Raw genomic sequence first — 20,409 nt, forward strand, 5'->3', positions numbered from 1 at the left:
GGACGCACTTACCTGTGCCTTTCAGATCCAGAGCTCTCCGGGAGGCCTGGATGAAAAGCCAGCCTGCAAAGAGTACCCAGCAGCTAAGAATTAGGCTTGATCGTGCAGAGCTTTCACATCTGCGATGTTCCAGGGGATGAAACTCTTGGGAATCTCTTTTCCCTTTCTGTCTTAAATCTTACTGAGGATCTTTCAACTAACTGTCTTAATAGAACGTTGCCCTTTCACCTTGAAGATAAATGGATCCTTTTGCAATAACTGAAGGTTCTCCAAAGGCAGAAACTATGGTTTAGATAATTTTTACAGCCCCGACAGCACCTGCCGTTTAAATTTCTCAGCAAATATTTGTTGTGTCGAACCTTGTGATCGAGTCCGCCAAGGATCGCTAGGAACTTCTGTTCTCTTCATAGAGAAAAGATAGACTTAAGAGATGCAAGAGACCCAAGTGTGCACTGATCCAAGGTAAAACCTGAAAGTTAATGCATTCGAATAAATCCCCTGCCCACCCACTTTTTTTTTTCTTTTTTTTGGCTGTGGTTTCCTGAAATAACATGCAGAAAAAATTCCAATCATTGGAAGGTTCTGCTTAGTTGAGTCCCAGTTAACTGACTGTTTCCTTAACTTGTAATGTCACCAGCGTCATTATTATTCAGATGCTGAAAATAAGTAGAAAGGGTGCCTCCTGCACATTCGATTATTGATTTAATCCTGTTTTAGGCCCTTTGGGCTGCCTCCAAACCCGCATTCAGTCCCCGTCTAGAGTCTGCCCAGCCGGCACCTTCAGCTGACACTAATGTGGCCTCCAACCAGTTTTCTGGTTTTGAGCGTTCTGAAGGCCATCGCTTAGGCCTGTCCACCGTCCCCTGCTGTGGGGTCCTCTGTCCCCCCTGCGTGCTCTCCTGCCACCGACTCAGCCATGGAACGCACACACACACACCAAATCACCCCACTGCCCAATGCCACTGGCTTCAACTCCACCCTCCCAGGCCCTGGCCTGGTCACCCCTCGAGAGGCAAGAGGTACAGAGATGCCAGACCGCCAAGTCCTGCCCCAACCTCTGAATAGCTCCTTGGTCTTCCCTAAGCTACGTAACCTCTGGACGCCTCAGTCTCTGCTTCTGTAAAATGGGAATGCCAGCAGCGGGCACTCCCTAGGAGAGCAAAAAGATTCAGTGCTTGAAGCACAAAGTGTGCTCACTTGAAACCGTTCTTCCTCAGAGGAGCCACCCTGTAAATTCCCCACCTGACCACAACTTTCTCTCCCCCCAAGGGCAGACTTTGCATCTCCACAGGGAACCCCCGTCCTCCAACCCTCTGGTCCCTGCTCAGCCCTTCTCAGCTTGAACAGGTAGTAGTTTCCGCTCAGCTTCGCAGGGCCAGGTAGAAGCCCGTGGCCTCTGGCAGAGGAGGAGGAAAGAATGACAGATGGTAAAAGGGGGAAAGGTGATGACTTCAAGTGCTGTCAAGGTGGGGAGAGGCTTGATGGGCTTTTGTTCAAGTTCAAATCCATTTCCACGCTTCTGGGCCCCAGACACCTATTATCTTCCTCCTTGGAGGGAAACACAGAAGGTTCTCAACTGGAATGCACATGAAAGTCACCTGAAAACGTCCATCGGGCCACCCATGTCCCGGGACATGCAGGTTCCCAATTTGGTGGAGGGCCTGGATGTGAATTTTACCAAGGAAAATCACTGGCGTCACAAACTCCAGCCCAAGGGCCAAATCTGGTCCTTCCAGTTTCTATAAATAAAGTTTGACTGGAACACAGCCATGCTCACTTATTCACTGGCCTGTAAAGCATAAAATATTTACCCAGAAAGTGTACCAACCCCTCCTGCAGACCAGCAGGGACAATTTGGTAATGAAATTAGGTTCCATTCAAAATACAAAACTCAAGCAAACTGCCACTAAGGGCCTCTCCCCCGCCAAAACAGAAAAAAAAAATCTGCTTTCAAATCTGATAGGCAAAACCAGCAAATCGTGCTAGAGGTCAGAGTAGAGTCACCTCTGGGGGTAACTGAAGGGGCAGTGATGGGGAAGGTGGACAAGGGGGCCTCTGGGTTCAAGACAGTGTGTATCTTGATCTTGCATGTGCACATGTATAAAAATGCATCAAACTGCATGCTTGAGATCGGCGCACTTTACTGTATGTACACTACACCTCAATAAAAAAATATTCGGAGTGAAGCTGCTGACCAAAGAAAAATCTTTGCAAGTCACTTTGAAAAAGCTCCACGTGATACAATCCAGCAATCACACCCCTCAGTATCTAGTCAAATGAGTTGGAAACTGAAGTCCACACAAACAGCACACAAGTATTTATAGCAACTTTACTCATAATGGCCCCAGACTGGAAGCAACTGAGATGTCCTTCAATAAGTGAATGGATAAACTATGGTCTGTTCACATAATGGAATATTATTCAGCTCTAAAAATGAGCTGTCTTATGTGACTATATCACTGAGTGAAAGAAGTCAGTCTGAAAAGGCTACATATTGTGTGATTCCAACTCTGTGATGTTCTGGAAAAGGCAAAGGATGGAAAGAGTTAAAAGATCAGTTGTTGCTAGGGGTTCTGTTGGGGAGGATGAGCAGGTAGAGCTCAGGTGATTTTTAGGGCAATGAAAACACTCTGAAAATTTTAGGGCAACAAAAATATGAAACCATAATGGTGGGCACAGATCATTACATATTTATCAAAGCCCACAGACGGTACGACACCAGAAAGGGACCATGATGTAAATTGGGGGCTTGAGTTAATAGCAGTGTATCAATGTTGGCTCATTGTTTGTGACAAATGTACAGGCTAATATAAGCTGTTAATAAAAGGGGGAACTTTGGGATGGAGAGGAGTTTATGGGAACTCTGTGCTTTTTGCTCAGTTTTTCTGTAAACCTAAAACCACTCTAGTAAACAGACACAGGTTGGCAGAGGGTGGAGGGGTCTGTCTACACAGAGGACGGAAAGCAAAACTGGGAAGGACAGTGTCCCAGGGGAATACGTCCTCTTTCCCATAAACCTCTATGGTGAGTTTGATTTGACACGAAAAGACTGATTTAATCCGAAATTCAGTAGCGTCCCAACAGTATCTTGAAAAGCTGCCCTTTATTTGTTTAAATGACTTTAGAAACCATACTTTTTTTTTCTTTTTTTAAGACTGTCTCCAGCTTGAATTCCTCATCAAACATCCTATTTTAAATCCTCTGTCATCTTTCAGACACTCTGGAAAGCTCTCTAGTTTTCACTGTGGCAAAAAGGTCCAAGGAAAGACAACATCTTTCATCCTAGGTTTACTTTCTGCCACTAAAGAGAAAGCGTCTGAGACAATGTCTGGAGTTTGCTTTCAAAATAATCCAGGGGCAGGGAGTGGCTGCTTGTGAAAATGAAATGGGCCCGCCATGTGCTGATCAGGCCTTGGGGGTACCAGGCTCTGTGTTCTCTGTACTTCCATGTAAATTTAAATGAAAAAGCAAAAAAAATAAATCATCAGAGGCAGTCTCAGCTTTGCATGAGGCAAGACTCCTTTCAGAATAAAGCAAGCCTATGGGTTGATATTCTGGGGGCTCTCTGTGGTCCAAAAAAAAATGCATTTTTTTTCAGACCTAAAAATATCCAATTGAGTAATGGCCCAGTACTGTAGGATGCATGAGGAAAATTCCAGAAAGCAGGTCCTTTCTTCAGGACTTAACCGGTCCCCCTGCAAAAAAGAGGACCAACCCCATATGGAGTAAAAATGCCCACCAGCTCCTCTCCCAGCCACGGCCCCCACCAGGACAGCGGGTCCCGTGAAAGCCTGGCTCCGCTTTCTCACTCCATCCTTGTTGAGCAGATGGCCCTGGACAAGGAACTAAACTGCCCAGAGACTCAGTTTACTTATTCATAGAATGAGAGAAGAGCGTGTACCTCAGATCCCTAAGGTTTTCAGGAAATAAAATTCCTATGAGGCCAGGCCAGGGGTGGCTGTGGCTGGTATCACTCTGCTTACTGTTTGACTCAAGCATGGTCAAGATTTTCGAGAACGGGAGCGTGAGAAAAGGTCTTGACCCATGGTGCTCCATCGGATGTCCTCCGTGACCCAGATGTTTTCCCCATTGTTAAAAATGGGTAGGGTGCTGCTATGTCTTTCTTTAGCCCTGATGCCCACTTAGTCAGGTTCTGCTAACAGCAGTGAGCCACCATAAAGGCAGCGGTGGAAGGGGACCCCTGAGTGTATGGGGCAGACAGCAAAGGACGTCTACCTGTCCTTGGCTGCTTCTCCATGTGCCAGCTCCCCAAGCGCCCTGGAGCTTGGCAGAAATACAGGATGGCAGCCCAGCCTGGGCCTCCAGAGCTCAGCCCTCTTTTAACAGGCCTGGGTGATTCATATGCTCATTACAATCAAGGAGGCTGCCTCTATTCCGTTTTCAAGATAAACTCAGTTCCAGGAACAAAGCAGAAAGGAGCTGAAGGAGCCCACGCCTAAAAAAGCCGAGACCCCCAGCACCCTTCAGAAACCCAAACGGGGCACCTAACCTGGAGGCTGAGCCCTCTGGGTGAATCCGGTTTCTTCTGTAAAATGCCGCTGATGCCATGTTAGCACCACCACCCTCCCAAGTCCAGCTCCTTGCTTCAAATGCCTCCTCCGCCTCCTCCCCGGACAACTGAGCCTCCAGGGTCTGAGAAGGTGCAGATTGCTAATCCTCACAGCTTCGAATCAAAGGTCAGCGCAACAGAGGTTCGCGTGTGGAAGTGAATAAAAGAACAGACTTCCCTGTGGTCGCCACCATTTTCCCTCTTGTTTCTGTTCTTTATTTCTTTTTAAAGAGATATCCCAACTCTACAGGCTGGATGTGCTCAGCAGCAAAAGGCAAGTGTTTCCCCGGGACAAGTCAGTGGGGCCCTGGCTGCTTGGCGGGGCTGGGAGGGTCCCCCACCTCTCTCCCTGGGCAGCCACGCAGGTCCCCCAGTCCTGCTGCAGCCCATTCCCTCTGACTGCTGCTGGAATCACGGGCCAGATTCCTTAGCTAAAGACTCAGTTTTCAAAAGAAACGGGAGCTGAAAACAGGTCTTCAAACAAAAACGTATACACACAACATTCACAGTCACAAAAGTTGAACAATGTGGTCAACGGGTTAAGGTTCAGCCATAAAACGTTACAAAGCATTAACACAGGTCGAACATGGACGAACCTGGCAAACGTCAGGCTCAGGGAAAGACGCCAGACACGAAAGCACAGGTATTGTGCGACTGTACTTACGACAGGTATCTAGAATAGGCACATCTAGAGAGACAGAAAGCAGAACCGAGGCTACCAGGGGCTGGGGGTGGGGGTGATGGGCAGTTATTGCTTAACATATGCAAGGGTTTCAGTCTGGGATGATGAAAAAGTTCGGGAGGCAGATGGTGGTGTGGTTACGCAACATGGTGAATGAAATTAATGCTACTGAACCGTACACTTCAAAATGGTTGAAATGTATATTTTACCACAATAAACTATAGAAAGAAGTAACTGACCCATGACATCCATGAAGGAACCTTGGAGACACCATACCAAGCAAGAGAAGCCAGGCACAAAAGGCCACATGGTGCAGGATTCCCTTCCTATGGAATGTCCAGAGCGGGCAAATCCATAAAGATGGCAGATTGGTGGCGGCCAGGGGATCGGGATTGGGGTCTGACTGCTTAGGGGCTTTGGGGTTTCCTTTTGAGGTGAAGAAAATGCTAGATGGTTGCACAATGTTGTTGATATACTAATGCCATTGAATTGTTCACTTTAAAATGGTTAAAGTGGACCGTTTTACATTATGTTATTTCGCCACAATTAGAAGCAAGAGAGAGAAGCAGGGTAGGAGAGACCCTGCCGGCACCAGCTATCCTTTAGGAAGAGGCGGGGTGGTGAGCCGTGAGCAGAGGGTCCCAGGTACAAGTTCAGACACAATTTATCAGTTGCTCAGATTCAGATACCAGCTCCACCACTGAGACCTGTGTGACAAATGCAGACTGCAACCTCAAAGCTCCGTTTTGCCCTGGAAGGAGCCAGGGCTCCTTGGAGAAATGGCAGATGCCAGGCACAGACGGAGAAGTGGAGATTAGGAACATCTCAAGTCGCAACAAAGTCAAAGACCATAACACTTGGGTCAAAAAGGCTCAAGCGAACTGGGAGAGGCTGCCGCTGGCCAAAGGTCAGGCAATCTGAGTAGCAATAAGAATACGCCTTAAACCAAGGTCAACTGATACTTAAAAAACCCTGCCTGGTCACCCACGGGGGATGCTGGGGAACCAACACATTACTAGAAAACAGAAAAATGAAGGGCAAAAAACAAACATTTCTTGTGTCTTTTCTCTGTGAAGTATACCAAGTAATAACTAAATACCCAAAGAAGGAGACTTTCTCTCTCTAGGTTACTTACAGCTCCCATATAAAGACAGAATGACAACCCCTAATGAATTCAAGGATGGAGGCATGGAGTCCGCGGCCGCTCTGCACAACTAGTCATCCAGGGCCACTCGAGGAAGAGGCACCCACTCTTTTGAGTCAGTGTGCCAAAACAAATCGCACCCGAATCTCATCAAGTCTTCTAGTCCTCTAACCACTAATTTGCAAGAAATATAGAGGACAAAGGAGAATGCTGCAGGGCAGTAAAAGTGCAATCAGTAAAATCCAGACTGTGAGAAGCTCTACAGAAAAACAAAGCAGTTGCAAAAGGAAAAAGAAAAAAAATAAAATAGAGGACTGAGGAATTAAAAGGGCCTAAGAAATCCAGCAACTAATTCAATGTGTGGACACTATTGACTTGCAGTTCAAACAAATAATGAAACAGTTGTTCAAACTACTGAGTTGTACACTGTAAGGGGGTAACTTATATGGTGTGTAAATCATATCTCAATTAAAAAATAAAGAATTTTTATAAATACTTGAAGATCTAAAGGATTTCTAAATTTGGCAGCAGAGAGCTCAGCGTGTACGAAGGCTGGGGGGTGAGTAGGAGCCTGTGGGCACAGGGTAAGTGGCCTTGGACCTCCACACACAGACTGACTACCTCCCCAACCCCCGGCCATAAGTAAAATTATGAGACAATCAAGGAAATTTGGCTGGATATGTCATGGTATTTGGGACTTGTTCATTATTTTGAAGTGAGAAAATGCTATTGTGATTGTTTTTAAACATAAGTTCTTTCAGAGATAACATATCAAAATGTGTTTGCAGTGATGTGACATCTGGGGTCTGCTTCAAGGTAATCGGGAAGATGTGTGTAAAAGAAAAAAGATGTCATGAGTTGATCATTTTGGAAGCTATGTGATGGGTACATGGGGTTCATTAGATTATTCTATTTAGCACATGTTTGGAACTTTCTGTAGCACTGTCTTTATTAAGGAGCTGGTGAAGCAGGCTACTCCTTTCTAAGTCCAGTTCTGCCACTTACTGTGTGACCTTAGACAAGTGACTCAACATTTCTGGTCTAGTTTCCTCCCCTGCAAAATGGGGATAATCATATCTATGTAATACCAGGGCCTGGACCACAGTGGGCACTCCTCCTCTAGGCAGGGATCTGTAAACAGCCAGCCTCTGAGATAATCCCTCTGATCCCAACCCCCTGGCATTCACAGCCTCGTGCAGTTCACCTCCCACAGTGAACCAGGGTAGGTCCGTCAGGGCAGAACCGACACATAAATCAGAAGCGCTGTTACGACGTCCCTCCTGAGATTTGGTGATCAGACTGTGGCTTCCCACCTTGGTCACTCTTTTGCTCTCTCCCTCACTCTCCCTGGGGGAAGCCTGCTGCCACGTTGGGAGCAGCCCTGGGAAGAGGTCCACGTGGCAGGGAACTGAGGCCTCCAGCCAACAGCCACGGGAAGCACCATCTTGGGAGGGGCTCCTCCTGCCCAGTCGAGCCTTCAGATGACTACAGCCTTGGCTAATCTTGTCTGCCACCTCCTGAGACCTTGAGCCAGGACCACCCTGCTAAGCTGCTCCCAGATTCCTGATCCTCACAGTATGACGGATAAATTGTTGTCCGAAGCCAGTAAAATGAAGTGACCCGGGCTTCACTGGAAAGGGCTGGAGTGGAGAGATGAGACCATGAGACAGCCGCCGCGATGCTCACCTCTTTTAAGCAGGAGACTCAGAGTTACTAAATGAGGGAGAGAGAAAAGCAGAGGCCAAGGACTGACTTCCCGAAGGCGAGAGTGGAAGTGGACCAGCAGAAAGGCGCTTAGAGCAGGTGGGGCCTCGGAATGGCCGAAGAAGGCAAGGAAGCTATATTCTTGTTCTCACCCTTCCTCTGAGTGATGCGCTTTTTTTTGGCGATGGAAGTAGAAAGTAGAATTCACCCACATGTGTGCTTCTGTTTCTGAAGAGCATCTAGATTCTACTAGAAAGTGGGCAGAAGTCTGAAGGCACCGAGTAGTAGCTCTCGTGTGATGTGAATCTGTAACTGGCTCTTACAAATTTGGGTTTCCTCATCCCCAAAATGGAGAGAATCCTGTCTTTCCTTCCATTTTTATTCACCATTTTAATATTTTTGGAATCAAGATGTATCCACGAATGGCTACAAATACTAACGTGGCATTTATCTCCCACCCTGCAGCCCCGAAAGTGGTAACTGAACCAGTGTATCTTAATTGTAGCATCTTAGAAACAAAACCCATGGCTGGTGAAGCCTAACTTACAGGTTATTGAATGAGAAAACACAATGAAATCATATTCATTCATTCAGCAAATATAAAATCACTACCACAGCCTGGGTTGTGGGGGCTGTGGTAAACTGCTTTCTTTCTTCTTTAAGAAGACCCTGTGACATTTTCAAAAAATATTCATGCTTTCTGGCAACAAAAGGCTGTTCTAGGTGCAGTCTGACTGGTTCCTGCCCCAAGACTTGGAATCGGCTTCTCCCTAAGGGGAGGCAAAGAGAATCAAAGACCAAAATCTAGGGGCTGGGGTGCAGGTAAGAGGTGGTGGAGGGCAAAAGTGCCACTTCTGGGCCACCTTTAGTAGTGACAGAGCTTAAAAGAAAATGTTCTTTTAGAACACATCATTTCTGCAGTATTTCTGCTGAAGATCATACCCTGATCTAATCAAGGATAACATCAGACAGACCAAAGTTCAGGTACATTCCTCAAAGTAGCTGACCTTTACTCTTTAAAACTGTCCATGTGATAAAGAAAGGCTGGGAACTGTTTCAGACTAATTAAAGGAGATGGGCAATCCTGGGTGGATCTTAAACTGGGGGAAAAACTTGCTGTAAAGAACACTGGAATATGGGCTATAATTTAAGTAAGCTTCTCAGTTTCAGTCTTTGTCATCTGCTTATGTAAGAGAATATCCTGCCCTTGGCACATAGACACCTTTAAGTATTTATGGATAACGGGGCTCTCAAACACTTAACACACACACACACGATTCACATACATGTACACATGCAGACACACGTGTACACACACATAACACACAGCAAAGTGTTAGTAATTTGTGAATCAAGGTAAAGGGTATGGCGAGTTCCCTGTATTATTGTCGCTACTTTCTGGTAAATTTGCAGGTGTTTCAAAGTAAAAAGTTTAAGTAGTAGCTCTTGTGTGATGTGAAACTGTAACTGGCTCTTACGAACTTGGGTTTCCTCATCCCCAAAATGGAAAGAATCCTATCTTTCCTTAAATATTGACTCAAAATATAATTTTAATATTTAGTATTATTTGAATCCAAAATATACTTCAAAATATGATTTTCCAACTTAACATATTTGGTTGCTATATTTTGCGATTCTTTCACCTGCACTTCTATGGACCACTAAAATTCCCCATCATGCAGGACACAGTAGGTTTTGCAATTGCTGCCTATGCACTATTTTCTATTTGCAGGTTAATGTGGTAGTCAAATCAGTGGCTAATGCTAACACTGAAATTGTAGTTTAAATGGTCCAAGGAGATAGAATTAAGTTTGTAATCAACATATGTTTTAAACTGATTTTCAAAATTGTTCAAGAAATAAGTTGAGTTTAATAAATTGAGCTTGAACCAACGACGTCACATTTACTGAGCACCTACTATTTACCAGGTACTGCGCTAGACCCGGATGAAGTGCAGTGAACAAAATGACTCAAGTCCTGACCTCACCGGTCTTGTGGGGGAGGGAGGACTACAAAGCAAAAGGGAGATTTCAAGGCGCTGTGAAAAGTGTCATTAATGGGGTAAGCAGTCACGCTCAAAATATTTAACGACTGAGAAGGCGTGGCCACTGTCCAATCAGTGAGGGACAATGGTGAGGGGCTCCACCCGCTGCCCCTGCTGCACCAGGCGCTAGCCCTTCAGTCACGGGAGCTTCCCTCAAGGCAGGGCATCCGGGAGGCTCTTGTCTATTTACTGACACTTTAAGAAATCCAAGAGATGACCCTCAGGCCTGGGGAAGATACGGGGGGCTGTTGGGGCTGAGCAGAGGGGCACCTAGCTTAGAGTAGGGGGTGCTTCTTAGCAGTGATGGGGATTAAGGTCGAAAAGCAAGGGGTTTCTTTTGGGGATGATGAGAATGCTTTGGAATTAGATAACGATCATGAGTGTGCAACCCTGTGAATATATGAAAAACCACTGAGTCGTACACTTGAAGGGGGTGACTTATATGGTGTGTGAATTATATCTCAATCAAAAAGTGAAGAATTTAAAAATACACTGGAAGGTCTAAAGGACCTCTAAATTTGGCAGCAGAGAGCTCAGCGTGTACGAAGGCTGGGGGACCTGCAGGCACAGGGTAAGTGGCCTTGGACGTCCACACACAGACGGACCCCTCCAAGGCTGGGCTATCGCCAACAGGCCCCCCGTCACCTAGAGGTGGCCTCAAGAGGCTCGGGGAGAAAACTGAGCATTAGCAAGGAACTCCGGCATCCTGGAAAGTGGAAGAAACACTCTCACCAGAGTAATGTCTGCCCCCCACTGTCCTCAAGGGGTGGGGTGACAGGCTGCACACGCGGTGCTTAGAAGGCTGAGCTGGGCTAGGAAGGCTGGGTGGGCGCTGGGGCTCACCCGGCGGGGCAGGCCCTGTAACTCAGCCAGGCCACCTTTCCAACTCTAGTGGCTTTTCCAAAGAAAAACAAAACAAAACATTATTTTTAAAAATGATTTAAACGCATAAATGAAAAGAAGCCAATCTGCAAAGGCTACACACTGTATGATCCCAACTACACAGGCCTCTGGAAAAGGCAAAACTATGGGGGCGGTAAGAAGAATGGTGTCTGCCAGGGTTTGGGGAAGGGAAGGATGGACAGGTGGAGCCCAGAGGGCCTGGGGGACAGCAAAGCTATGCTGCATGATGCCCTGAGAATACAACACAAGGGCGAGCCCTAAGGTAAGCTACGGACTTTGGGCGACTAAGAGGTGCCAGTACAGATTCATCCCCTACAACACATGTCCCCTCTGGTGTGGCTGCGGTAATGGGGGAGGCTGTGCGTGTGTCAGGGCAAGGGGTGGATGGGAAATCCCTGTATTCTCCTTTCAATTTTGCTGTGAGCCTATAACTGCTTTAAAAAAATTATACATATATACGTAAATATATATATAAACAATTCATTGAGGTGAAATTCACATCACATGAAATTAACCCTTTCACAGTGAACAGGGAGTGGCCTCCAGTACTCACACTGCTGTTCTGAAACATTCCCATCGCTCTCAAATCAAACCCCTGGCCCACCAGACAGTCTGTTCTCGTTCTTCCCTCCCAGCAGCCCCCGGGAACCCGCCAACCTGCCTTCTGTCTCTGTGGGTTATCTGCTCTGAGCCAAGTCAGATTTCTAATGTGACCTGTTCTAATTTTTTTAACTTTAAATGCAAATTCATTTAAAATACTCCCCTGGCCTAAGAGAATGTGTCTGAGACTTGGAATCAGTCAGCTGACTATCCCTTTGCAATTTCTACTCTAAACTATTTTGAAATCCAAGGGAGAGAGACACCTGTACCACCGTGAGAAATGTGAGGCCCCATTAACATGATCTGTGGCTGTAGCTGAGTCATCTAGAAGGCCTCTTGTAATGGGCGAGGGGTGAGCGACGGGCCGAGCCCCTGTGTGAGCAGGATTTCCTCAGGGCTGGGGAAGGGCTAGCCCCTGAGTCTTGCCCCTTAAATTCCAGCCCAGCTTTACTGAGCTGGTCTTTACCTGAGGAAATATCATCAGCGTGACTTACTAGAAAACACGGCTAAACCTTGAATCAACATCGACACCCACCCCCCATGAAAGTACACACACACGTACGTGCACAGGCGTGCATGCACATGCACACACACACACACACACACAAGCTAGTGGGAGCATTCCCTACTTACCCCCAAATGGACAACCTAGAAAAATATGCTGAGTCCCTCGGGGCATAGCAGAGTGACACTGCCTGGGCCTTTCACACCCATCTCAACACCTACTGAGTCAGGATCTGCAGGGAGAGAGCCTGACAATCTGAAGTCTGGGTCCTTCATGCATCTGGGTTCCCAGGGAGGCTGACGCAGTTGGGGTCCCCTGGGAATGCAGCCCCTGATACCTGGGTCTGGGATCCACTGCCTTCAACCATCTCTCTCCAACCTCAGAGCCCCAGACCTGTAGCTGGCAGAATTCAGACAAAGGTCAACTTGAGCCAAGTTTCCAAGTGTGTCCCTGGAGTTCAGCCAGTCTGGGCCACCAGCATCGTTCACCTCAGCCCCTTTGTTGGCCTCTTAACGTCTCATTGCTCCTTTCTTGCCCTCCAGGCCACACAGCAGTCACAGGCAGCTTTCTCCAGTATCAATCAGATCACCTTTCCCCGACTAAGATGGCTCTGAAGATCACCCACCCAAATTCCCCATCAGGATCTTCAAAGCCCCTCACGTGCTTTCCCCTAACATATTTCCAGCTGGGTCTCCTCCATCCACTTTCTCACTTCCTCCCTAGAATACATCTCCCACCCCAGGGCCTTTGCACCTGCTATTTCCTCTGCCAGAACCCTCTTCCTGGGAATCTTCCCATGTCTGGTTTCTCCTCCATGTTAGGGTCTCAGTCCAAACGCACCTCCTCAGGGAGGCCATCTCTGAGCACCCCCTGATCTAAAGGAAGCTCTTGGCCTCCTTTTTCTCACATTCTCCTTGTAGCACCGAACACTCGCTGAAGTCACCTTGTTTAGATTTTTGCTCATATGTACACTGTCTTCTCCCTAATTAAAATGCCAGTTCCATGAGGGCAGGGACTAGTCTGGTTTTCTTTGTGTCCCCTGATACACAAAGGTCCTTGAAAACTGTTGTTGATTTAATGAATACATGAATGTGAGAAAAAAATAAGCCAGGAGTTCTCAAAGGGGAAGTGATTCTGGCCCCCACCCCCAGCAATGCTGGAGACATTCTGATTGTCAGAAATGGGGGGCTGTTACTATCTTGTAGGCAGCAGCCAGGGATGCATCTCAACACCCTACCAGGTGCAGGTCAGCCCACGCAACAAAGAATGTCCAGCTCCAAATGTCAATAGCGTGAACCCTGGAGTAAAAGAATGAGCAAATTAACAGTCCAGGTCCACGCAGCCAGGCTGCTGTCCAATATCAAACTTCAAGGGACCTGACCAATGTCCCCTTCCTGTCCCCAGACGCCTTTCCTGATTGTGTGGATCACAGTTCGGCAGCAATCCCCCTTTAGTGATTTTACTGTTGGCATGGTTTAGGCAATCAATTTCACATTAACAGGAAATATAAATAAGAGGAAGTTAAACTGCTGGAGATGTAAGGAGTTAATTTCAGAATATGTAATTCCGTGCCATAATCAAAGAGAACTGAAATCTGTCTAGTTCCCTGATTCTGTGGGCTATTTTCCTTGGTAATCATAGATCTTCCTTAAAATTGAACAATCAGGTCTTGGTGGGACCTGCTTATGTGTCCTATTTCTAGGCTTTTAAAATAGATTTCAGAGTGGGGAGAGGAGCAGTGTGACTTGCTCCCCAAAGCCACTGGGGGCAGGGGTCTGGATGAGGGGGGTCCTCGTTTGTTGAAGCAAACAAACTCCCTGGAGTAACAAGAAAACAAAATTCTCCTTGGTGTGTTGGAACACGATTGTGTGTGTGCGTGTTAACTGCAGCGAGCAATGGGTGGCCACCAAGCTTCCATCTGTACCATCACCCACCCCCTCTCCTTCCTTGAACTGTGCACCCCACCAGCTTCCCTTGGGTCTATGTCCAACAGGGGGGTGTCAGGAATGCTCTGAGTCTCTGCAAATGCCAATTTAACCTACCCCAATCCAAACCCGACAAGAACAATCTCACCAGGGTTCTCAACCAGGGGTGATTTTGCCCCTGGCAGACAACTGGCCATGTCTGAAGACATTTTTGGTTGTACAACTTGGGGCGGGAGGGGGTGGTGCTACTGTCACTAAAATCCGACAGTGCACAGACAGCCTTCACAACAAAGAATTATCCAGCCCAGAACATCAACAGGGCTGAGGTTAAGAAAGCCCACTTTGAATGGGTGGGGTGTTCCAGCATGCTGCTTGGCCCAAGAGAAATATGAAGTACCCCCCCAGAGTAAGTGTAAGACAGAAGCCCCGAAAATGCTGTTCCCGTGGTGGAACTCATCCCTGAGTGTCTCTCCCTGGGTGCACATAGGGCCCCCTGCACACAGTAAAAGGTGAGATTCAATGTCTAGAGCCAGATGCTGAGGGTTCCAATCCCCCGCCCCTACAACTTAATAGCTGTGTGACTCTGGGAAAATCACTCAGCTCTCTCTTTCCCTCAGTTTTCTTTAATCTTGAAACAGATGAAAATCCTAGCGGCCACTTACTAGGCATGCAATACAGATAAAATGAACTGTTGCAACTGGAATGCAGAACAGTGCCTGCACACAGCCAGGGTGAGGTGTTTGCTTTCTGTATTTTTTCAGGCAATGTAACTTCCTAAGAAACAGCCAGCAATTTTCATCTGTGGCTGAATTTTGAGGAACAGCTTTTGCATCCAACGTGGGAAGATCAATTGACGGTAGACGACTTCCTGAAAGACAAACATTATTTCACGGGGCAGGCCCGTCAGGGACTGGCTGGGGCAGTTGTGACTCCACATGATTTTTGTCCTAGGACCTGGCCCCCACTAACACGTGGCTCCCGGTGGGGTCTGGGACCAGAGAACAGCATTCTTCTCAATTTGACACCCCCTGGGCTGAATGAGGACCAACCATGAGACACAGACCAAACCCTAACAATCCGGCCCTGATAATTGAGACCAAAATCAGATCGAAGAAATCTCTCCAGGGTGGGGGAAGTGGGGAGCCATCCTACCTTGCAGGAGACCCCATTGGAACCCATGACTTTTGAGTCCCAATGAATTTGGGGAAGATAGTGCCTTGAAAGCATAAACATAACTTTCCATAGGAAGGACAGGCTCTAGCTCCAGCGTGATGTGTTCTGAGCCATCAGAATGGCTACAATGAAAAAACAGACAATAACAAGTGTTGGTGAGGATGTAGAGAACTTAGAACCCTGCACATTGCTGGTGGGATTGTAAAATGGTGCAACTTTCATGGAAAATAGTATGGAAGTTCCTAAAAAAAATTAAAAACAGAATTACCATATGACCCAGCAATTCTACTTCTGGGTATATACCTAGAAGAATTGAAAGCAGGAGCTTGAAGAAATATTTGCACACCCATGTTCACTGCAGTACGATTCACAAGAGCTAAAACATGGAAGCAACCCATTGTCCATCGGCAGATGAATGGATGAACAAAACGTGGTCTGTCCATACAACAAAGTATTATTTAGCCTTGAAAAGGAAGGACATTGTGACACATGCTCAACACAGATGAACCCTGAGGACTTATGTGAAGTTAAATAAGCCAATTACAAAAAGATAAATACTAAAATACTATAGGATTCCATTTACGACATATCTGAAGTTGTGAAATTCAGAGACAGCAAGAAGAGTGATGGTTACTGGGGATTGATTGGGAGTGGGGGGTGGGGAGCTGTTCAATAGGGACAGAGTTTCATATTTGTAAGATGAAAGATTTCTGGAGATCTATTCACAACAATATGCATATACTTAACATTACCAAGGTGTGCACTTAAAAATGGTTAAAATGGTAAATTTTGTTTTGTGGGTTTTTTCTCCCACAAAAAAAAAAAAAAAAAAGGAAAGGAAAAAGAAAAACCCTTTGGGGGAAACACACACACATGCACACACACACACACAGCTCCCTGTTCCTCTACCTGCTGGGGAATCACATCGTCCACCAATCCCACCAGGTGCCCTGCTCCAGAAGCCCCCCTACAACACTGCGCCTCACTATTGCAACCGGGTTTCTGTGCCTGGGACTTAGCCCAGCACCTGGAATCCAGCAGATGTTGGATAAATATTTACTGAACAAATGGCACAGCAACCACGTGGTGAGGTCAGGCTGGTATGATCACCCCCATTTTACAGACAGGTTAAGGGAAGCTCAACAAGGCAAGGTGACCTTTCCAGAATCACAAAGCCAGCAAGTGGCAAAGGAAGAAGTGACCCCAATATCCCAGAGTCCTGCTATAGGCCCCCTTCCATAATGTCACCTCCCTTCAAAGTCAACCAGGAATCCATCTCAACAAGGAATTTACAAATAACAATTCTCACCTAAACTAGTGATTCTTTACTTATTTGCATCATGGGCCCATTTGATAACCCAAGTTTGGGTCCTTTTCCTACAGTGACACATATAAAACTTAGATGATAGTTTTCAAAGCATTCCTAGACCCCCTCAAGCACATCCACAGACCTCGGCTAAGAACTCCCTTTCCATCCAGCTACCCAGGTGGGTCTCAGGATTTGAGAGCCATCTTTATATTCTTGAGCATCAGAATCAACTAGAGAAGCTATCTTAAATTCACATTCCCAGGTCCATCCCTGTGAATCTGCTTGAGTAGGTCCAAGGCCGGGCCCAGAAATGTGCATTAGGCACACCAGAGGATTCTGGGATTTGTGGCTGCTCAACACACAGGGGTCCATGAGCTGCTGCCTCCCAGGTCTCAGAATGCAGCCCAGATGATCCCCCGGGCTCCCAGCCTCTCTTCCCAGGTGCCCACCAAACCCAGTTATTAGAACATTCCATCGCAGCCCATCGAGGACCACTGTGGGCCCAACATCTTTGACCCCCAAAGGGCTTCTTCCCCTGGATCATTGGAAGCCTAGGCATCATGTTTGACTATCCCTGTCCTCATGCCACATCACGAACATCAGCAAGGCTGGTAGGTTCTTCTTCTTATGTGCCTCTGAACACCCCCACTTCCTTCCATCACCCCTGCCAGTGCCCTGGTCCAAGCTTCTCCTCCCTGTTGCCATTGGTCCCTACACTCCATCTCTTCCTGCAGCTCTACTCATGTCCATGCCCTTCGCAAAGCCCTTCAGTGGCCACTGAACTCTAGAACTGCAATGTCCAATACAGTGGCCACACATGGCCATTTAAATTTAAATTAATTAAAATAAAAAATCCACCTCTTCTGTCCTACAGTTACACTAGCCACATATAACTGCTCAATAGCCACAGGCAGCTGGTGGCCACCATACTGGACAGCATAGACGTAACACATTCCCATCCTCATAGAAAGTACTAGAGGACAGCGCAGCTCTAGAACTTTGCCCATGAGCCCTTTGGGGTCTGGCTCCTGCTTCTGCTCAGGAGATGACTCCCTAGCATCCCCGCTCCCTAGCCACAGGGAACCACACTCAACTCCCTAGGCTCATGATGTCCCCTCTAAGCCTCTGCATGTCATACCCAGCCCTCCTTCCCTGCTTAGCTAGCTCTCCTCATTCTTCAGCCTCCACTTAGCTGTCATGTCTGCCCTGACCAGGAAAAGTGCCTGAGCTTTTGCCTATCACAGCCCTTAAAATACTGAGTCACCACAGCCATGGGCCTGCCTATACCCCACACCCCAGCACCAACAGTTTTCAACCAAGAGCAAGTTTGACATCCCTCACCCAGGCGGCCCTTGGCAGTGTGTGGCAACATTATTGGTGGGTACTACTGGCAGCTGGTGAGTAGGGATGCTCCTGAACACCCTACAATACAGCAAAAGCACCCACAGCAAAGAATCCCCTGCCCCAAATGTCAGCAGTTGGAGGCCAGCTATCCCTGATTCAGACTGGCAGGGGGTGTGTTCTGTATCCCGCGTTTCCCCAGCCACCAGCCCAGAGCTGGGTATACAGGAGGTGCTCAATCAAGATTGAACATCTAATGAGTTGAGATGTTCTGTAAGATTCTTTCCCCGGGATTCCAGGTCTCTTACAGCGTCTCTCCTTAAAGACATCATCGGCCATATGGAATGCTGCATAATGGCTCCCCAAATATCTGGGTCCTAATCCCTGGGACCTGTGACTGTTCTCTTATATGGCCAAAGGGACTCTGCAGATGTGATTAAGTGAAGGGCCTTGAGATGGCGAGATGAGCCTGGATTACCCAGGTGGGCCCTAAATGCCATCCCAAGGAGCCCTATAAGAGGAAGGCAGAGGGAGATTTGACACAGAGAAAAGGCAATGTGGGAATGGAGCAGAGAGAGGATCAAAGACCCACCGTGCTGGTCCTGCAGATAGATGAAGAGGCCTGAAGCCAGCAGCCATTAGAAGCTGGAAAAGACAAGGAACAGTTTCCCTAGAGCCTCCACAGGGAGTGCGGCCCTGGTGGCACCCTGGTGGCAGCCCAGTGAACCTGGACTTCCGACCCCCCAGATCTGTATGAATACATTTCTGTAGTTTTAAGCCACCAAGTTTATAGTAATTTGTTGTAGCAGCCCTAGGAAATGAGTACAGTCATATTCTAATCTAGGATGTACTGGATTTGCGTCAGAGAATTTAAAAGGAACGGCATTTCAGGACCAGGCCCCCACACCTGCTGGCTCTGACAGCTGGAAGAAGATAGGGTGGCAGCAGGTGACTGAGTGTGGCTGAGCCACGGTGTTTCCAGATGTGGCAGCTGCCTGGGTCAGCAGCAACCACGCCTGTGGTCATTCCTCACACCTTTGTCCTGCCACCTCATGGGATGCTGAAGGTCTCAGGCAGGCAATTGACTTGCCCCAAGATACTATGTCTGTCTGTCTGGAGCCAAAATAGAGATTAGAATAAAAATGCAAGTTCTGGCCACCTCTCCAGCCTCCCGTCAACCCCTGTTCCCTACCTTCCCACCACTCTGCAGACACAGTGGCCTTTCTCTGACCTTCCAACATACAACCTCAGGGCCTTTGCACCTGCTGTTCCTTCCCTTGGACCACTCTTCCACCAGAGTCTCCCATGGCTGCTGCCTCTCATCATTCAGGTCTTAGTTTAAATGTCACCTCCTTAGGGAGGTCCTCCCTGACTGCACTGGACCGGTGGCCTTCCCCAATTACTTTCTCTTTCATCATCCTGTTGATTTTCCTGCTCTCACCTCATACTCTCTAATATCTTATTAACATCTTTGTTTGCCTGCTGTTTGTCAGTCCTCTCCCTCAGACCTCAGCCTCCATCAGGGCAGGGACCTTGTCTGACCTGTCCTGGGTGTATACCTAGCCCCATGCCTGGCACACACTAGATGTTCAATATATTCTGAATGAGTGAGTGAATGAATGAATGAATGAGAGGGTGAGTGCATGTGCATAAATGAATTTGCACCTTTGGGGGATGCTTGACCAACTCCCAGCATACCTGATCTTGGCTTTCTGAAGGGCCAGCTCCTCTTCGTTGCCAAAGTCCAGGGACACATCCTCAGTATCATCCACCAGGGCCTGGGGATTACCAAAGGCGGATGGCAGGCCTGCCCGAGGTTCACCTCCCGACCCCCACCCTCTCTGCTGGCGGAGCTCCGGCCCCGCAGCTAAGAGCCCTCCCCTCTCCCGCGCCCTCAGGCCCCTTCGGAGTCCAGCCCAGGCCCAGGCGGCTCGCGCGTCCCCCGCCCCTTCCAGCGCAGGCCCCGGGCGTCCTCGCCGCCAGCCTCCCACCCCCAGCATCCCGCAGCCCCACCTGCTTCATCCTCCGCAGGGCCCACCTGGAGCCCACACCCGGGCTCTGGCTCCGCCTCCTGCGGCTGACGGGCGCGGGGCAGGAGCCTGCGCTCTGCGGGGCCGCGTCCACGCAGGCCGCCGGTGGGGCGGGGCGCGCGGCCCAGAGCGCAGTCGCGGACTGGGGAGGTGGGCTCGGCTGCGCGGGCGGGGCGGAGCCTGGGGGGTCGCGGGCCCAAGGGCTCGCTGGGCGCGGCGCCTAGGAGACAAAGAGCTGACGCCCAGGGTGGAGGGAAGGAGGGCGAAGACACAGCGGTGGCAGAAGGGGACCTTTCAGGCTCAGGCGCGGACTTGGGGCCCGTTACCAGTGATCCTGGGAGCAACGAGGGGGGGGCGGTGGGAGGGCGGCGGACGTTCAGGGAAGGAGGTGGATGTTTCCATAAAGTCCAGCGAGCACGTGAACAAGTGGACAAATGAATGTCCCTGGTGGGCAGCCCCAGCCAGGATTTGGACAAGGG

The 20,409-nt window shown here is 48.3% G+C and overlaps 1 protein-coding gene across 10 annotated transcripts in view; it reads right to left on the bottom strand.

Annotated features, from left to right (window-relative positions):
- The window catches only part of TVP23A (trans-golgi network vesicle protein 23 homolog A), a 32,301-nt gene extending 12,229 nt beyond the window's left edge, over positions 1 to 20,072 (bottom strand). For 6 of the 10 annotated variants that reach the window (XR_012121972.1, XR_012121971.1, XR_012121970.1 and 3 more), the window contains exons 1-2: positions 19,914 to 20,072; positions 19,599 to 19,678 (exon numbers count right to left, since the gene is read on the bottom strand). Coding sequence is in view for 4 of the 10 variants with exons in the window: in XM_073214743.1 (XP_073070844.1) it covers positions 19,599 to 19,678; positions 19,914 to 19,922 (89 nt within the window). In the remaining 6 variants the exon portion in view is untranslated. Of the gene's footprint in view, positions 1 to 12; positions 509 to 18,492; positions 18,546 to 19,598; positions 19,679 to 19,913 lie in introns of those variants that run through there. The other 4 variants (XM_073214749.1, XM_073214748.1, XM_073214744.1 and 1 more) reach the window with 3 other exon arrangements.
- Between the last annotated feature and the right edge of the window lie 337 nt (positions 20,073 to 20,409).

Source organism: Manis javanica, chromosome 10 (assembly GCF_040802235.1).
Source record: "Manis javanica isolate MJ-LG chromosome 10, MJ_LKY, whole genome shotgun sequence".
NCBI classification, from domain to species: Eukaryota; Metazoa; Chordata; class Mammalia; order Pholidota; family Manidae; genus Manis; species Manis javanica.